At 39.8% G+C, this 5,000-nt stretch overlaps 1 protein-coding gene across 1 annotated transcript in view; it reads left to right on the top strand.

Moving 5' to 3' along the window:
- LOC138054420 (rho guanine nucleotide exchange factor TIAM1-like) overlaps window positions 1-5,000 on the top strand; it is a 47,890-nt gene that overhangs the window by 23,859 nt on the left and 19,031 nt on the right. The window contains 5 exon segments of the mRNA XM_068900861.1: window positions 129-275; window positions 1,174-1,368; window positions 3,204-3,312; window positions 4,429-4,523; window positions 4,940-5,000. The exon segment at window positions 4,940-5,000 is cut by the window's right edge and continues 21 nt beyond it. Coding sequence (XP_068756962.1) covers window positions 129-275; window positions 1,174-1,368; window positions 3,204-3,312; window positions 4,429-4,523; window positions 4,940-5,000 — 607 coding nt within the window.

Raw genomic sequence — 5,000 nt, 5'->3', positions numbered from 1 at the left:
GGCTTTTGGAGTGTTTGTTCGGTCATTTCTTTGACCTTTGAGAAGGAATTGTCGTTGGAGTTGGTTTTGGTTTCAGTTGAATTCAAACTCAACGATACTGAAATTGTTTGTTTGTTGAATTTCCACAGACAGCTGAACAGGTAACATTGTTCTGTAGACAGCAGATTGAGTACTCAGATGACGAGGAACCAAAGCAAAACATTCAACTAAGTCAGGCAGAGAAACTAAGAAAAGTTATCATTGAACTTGTGGATACGGAAAGATCGTACGTTAAGGTATACTAAATGACTTACGTGCGCTCCATCAGACATAAAAGTTTTAAATTGGCTGAGTTGGTAGGGCAACGGATTGGACAACGATGCAGAACCAATACCCGAGGCCTTTGAATGTCCGAAATCATAGTATATCGTCATTCTCTGGAAAAAGAAGTATCACATTATCTCTTCCAAAAACTGTGGGAAGTAAAAGAATTAATTTATTCGGAAACGTTGTGGGGTGCGGCCCTCGGTGTCTTGACATGGCCAAGCTTCGTTTTAAAGTTTATTTATGAGGTTCAGGCGGGGCTAAATAACATTTTCAAAAACAAAAACAGAACCAGTACAAGTATTTACAGTCGGAGTAGTAAAGACTTATTTGAAACACACTTCAAATGTGAAAACGTCGGCGCGTCGGCATAAAAGCAAGCATATGTTAAAAGAGAAACAAAAGATTTCTAATGCAGATTCTTGCAGCTATTTACCATAACAAAAAAGACAATTATATGCTTGTTTTTATCCCGTCGCGCACATTCGTCACTAGAGCCTTAGATCCACCCAAGGCTCTGGGAAACTCTGTGTAGAAGAACATGCGCCGTAGGGTTCTTATAGCTAAAAATTGGCTATTTGAACCTTACGGCGCCTGCTCGCTCCTCGTGCTAACATGAATGCACCAATTAGAGACGTTTTATATTGTTCTTCATGAAAACCAATGAGAAGACACTTTGTTTCAGGGTTCCCCAGAGCTCTTCTCTCAAGAGCTCTGGGGTCGAGATTGATTCGTTTCTTGAAACTCAGCACCCCTCTGCACCCTCCCCCTAGATCCGCCCCTGAGTTTACAATTTGATTTGTGGTTTTAATTGGGGAAGAGAGGGTTTTGACGTGAAGCTGAGCGTTCATTCTCGCATTTATGTTACAGGATCTGAGATTGCTACTAAGGCGGTATCTTGATCCCATGAAGGATGAAAATTTTATGTCGCAGTCGGAGGTCCAAGCCCTTGTGTCAACGGTTCACGAAATATTGAATTTTCAAGTGAGGTTTCACCAGGAAATTGAAAGACCTTTGGAATCAGAGACTGGCTTTCACGAGTTCACTTCCATTGAACAATTCCAGGTGAGTTTCGGTCGAAAATCGGCTTACAAATTGGACTGAAATTATTTCAGAACGATTTCGTGAAAATTTGGCATAAGCGACCACTGTGGAGAGAACTTCGGAAGGTAAACGTTGCTATTAAATGTTACATGGAAAGAGACGCGCTTGCATTCCTATAAAAAATTCGATTTAATTCTTCCAACAGCGATTCAACCAATGATCATGCGGTTACTAGTTCGATCACATTGAACTCTTTCCCTGTATGGTAACATTTTATGGGAGAACTACAATAGTCTCTGATGCAGTGGAAGGTCCTTGTAGAAATCACGTTGACTGAATAGCCTTCACCTGTTTTGGTACTTTTTTGGTATCTCGTTCCTATATTTCGTCTTTACTTGCTTCTATCTCAAAAATGAACTCGGTGACCCCCATTTTTTATGGTAGGATAGTAATTAGCAATCTGAGGTAGAACTATCGGCATGGTTTTAACAACTTCATGGGAGCCAATTCAGAACTACAGTCAAAATTAGCATCAACCTATGCCTGATTGTCGACCTGTTTGAAATGTGAACCTTAAATAGTCGAATAAACATAACAACTTTCTTTAATTTTCCAGACAAAGTTCGTTACATTGCGTTGTCAATATTGCGTACTAAAACAAAGCAAAACAAAACAAAAATTTAAATGAGTGACGCTTAGTTCTTTACAGGGAGAAGTGTCGGCTGGTTTCACCAACATAACAAGCATTACAACTTGCACACGAAAATTTATAGACCACACGCGTGCGAATCCCCTCAGGGACAGCATCTTTCACATTAAAAAGATTCCTGACTTTGAAAGTAGTAAAGACTAACCTTATATCAATAGGTTTACATAACCGGTTAGCAAGTTTGCGTATACTCCTCCAACCCAACGTAAGGGAGTTTAAAGAAGAACTTAGGTGTTTCCTGGGGCTCGATTCCTGAATGGGACTGTGTTTTTCCGCCTTTGACTGCTGTCTGAATATATTTAGAAATATATTTGTTGATAAGGTTCTCAGGGAAGAGCGTTCGCTTCGCTTAAGAGTGTATAAACGAGTAGTGATTTCACTATATCAGCAATGGCTAATGAATCGACAGAAAACAAAGGTGAACAACTTATTTGAGGTAGGGAAAGTTTATTGCGAGAGAAAGACGTTGAGTTTTTCAACTTGACTTAATTTTTAATTCTTTTCACCATTTAACTCTCTTCCTGCATAAAGGTTATGCATTGCAAAATCGCGTTATGAGCTTGGGGCGCCTGTGGTGAAACCAGCCAACACTTCTCCACACGAGTGCGCGAGCAGACAGGTCTTCGAACGTTTTTAAACATCTGCAGAGTTCAGAGTTTTGTAGAGCATCCTGCACACCGGATTGCTTCGAGATCCTGAACTCTGCAGCCACTAAGTACCAAGTGAAGCTTAAGGAATCCATGTTTATAAAATGGGAGAAGCCCGATCTCAACCAGCAGGTGAAACACATTAACCTGACTCTCTTCCTGTAAAGAACTAAGCGTCACTCATTTAAATTTTTGTTTTGTTTTGTTTTGTTTTAGTACACAATATTGACAACGCAATGTAACGAACTTTGTCAGATCGCGCGCGCTTTAAATTCAACGGCGATTTCAAAATATGTAACACTGAAGATGACGGATGTACCGTCGAAACATGTCTGGAAAATTAAAGAAAGTTGTTATGTTTGTACGACTATCTATATTGTTGCTGCTATCTAGACCTTTTGAACCTTAAATCTTGTTAACCGAGAGGAAATTTTCTCCAAGGCGACCCTAAACAGAAGTTCTAGTGTTACCGCAATAAGAGGTCTTTATTTGCTTTGCAGAACGTTATCTATACCATTGGCGAGATATTTTTCAACTACACTGAACATTTTAAATTGTACAGTGCGTTTTGCTCAAGTCACTCCCGAGTGTTGGAACTGCTTCAATCAGGTGGGCTGCGTGATCCTTTTTATCTTTACTCGTAGTGCCGACTATTTTTCGTCAGCCCTTGCTTTTCTTTTGTTTGAAAGCATGCAGTCGATCATACAAGATGAAACAGTTCTCAAAACACGCGAGAGCAGTTGTGAATGACCCTGAATTCTTTGCAAATAAGCCCACGCATTCCGAGAACATGGCGAATTTTCTTGTTTCGATCTGCGATAATCGAGATAGTCAGGTACGATGGTGTTTTACTCTTAAACGAGCACGATGACCTAGATTTTTTATTGGATCATTTTGGTGTACAAATTATCTCCTTGAAATAAATTTTTAAAAAAATTAAAAAATTTATCGGAAGGAAATAGAGATATGGCTAAAAACGTACACAAAGCCCCTTACCCAGGGATGTAAATGATGATCTTGAAAACAACCACTCGAGAAACGTTTTGAGTCGACGTCGTTTTAAGGTGAGTGGTTTTTCAATAAACGGTGGTATAAGACAGTGTTCCATATGCTGTAGAATTTCTACCTATCAGGTGTTTTTTCAAGTGTTACTTTAAAAACCCTCTTGTTTTGCTACCGCAAAATGTACCCTTGAGCCGATGAAATAACGCACTTGTTTAGTATCAGTACAGGCATCAATGGGGTAAGATTAGCCCATTATATCTCTTAAGCAAGCACGGTGACTTTTCTTTTTTATTGTAGTTCTCAAAACAGGGATTAGTAGGGAACATTCAGGGAAAGTTGTGCCTTTCAACATTTTCTCCTTGCGTGCATTTGCTGTTTAGAGAGAACCGTAGTAAAAGGGAAAAAAGGGAAGAGCTTTCTTCATTTCATATTCCTACTCTCGGTAAAGTTCAAAGCCTTGTATAGGAATTAACAAAATCAAATTAAACACAGAAACAATATCCAACTGGAAGAAGACGACCACATCCGCCCCGCTATTCCCGAAATTGGGTGGAGATGAATGTGGAACCAACGAAGACAAAGTCAGTTCATGAAGAGACTGATATTTCAACCGGGAAGCACCCGTCCAGCCACTTGTCCCTGAGCCACGCCTCCTTCATTAGAGAGAGAATTCGCTCTAAACGCCACACATTTTAATTTTTATTTGCGGTTTTGTTTTAGGGACAAATCACGCATTGCTCGACTTTCTCCACGCTCGTAATCCTAAGAATCAACATTCGGGAACTCTAGAGTCTTACCTCATTAAACCAATACAGGTACGTTTTTACTATAAATCTACCTTATTGTTGGCCGTAAAATAAACTTCCGCCGAATTCACTTTCATCAGGGCCGCGCTTGACCGAAGCACTCTCAAGTTCCAAACATCTCAACTGTTGTAGGCATATTCAATCCAAGCCATCCATTCTCGGAATTTTGTTCTTTTTCGATTCCTTTGGATTATTTGTTTGTTCACTCCTAGACAGGTTTTAGTCAAGAAGTACCCCAATGATTTATTATGGGAAACCGGTTTAATTCGTACAACCACTTTTAAATCAAGTTCGTGGGAAAACGGGAAGACAAACCTCGGTCATTTCCTGTAGACGAATTTAAATATAGCCCGTGAAAAAATCAGGACACTGGTCAAAACCGCTTTAGCACAAATTGATTCAATGCTCCATTCTATATTTTGCAGCGTATCTTGAGATATCCCCTTTTACTGAGGACAATTTTGAAGCTTTTGGATGGAGCGAGCG

This window comes from Montipora capricornis, chromosome 6 (genome assembly GCF_036669925.1).
Source record: "Montipora capricornis isolate CH-2021 chromosome 6, ASM3666992v2, whole genome shotgun sequence".
Classification (NCBI taxonomy): Eukaryota; Metazoa; Cnidaria; class Anthozoa; order Scleractinia; family Acroporidae; genus Montipora; species Montipora capricornis.
The sequence above is the reverse complement of the archived record's forward strand: the minus strand, read 5'-3'. Positions and strand labels throughout refer to the sequence as shown.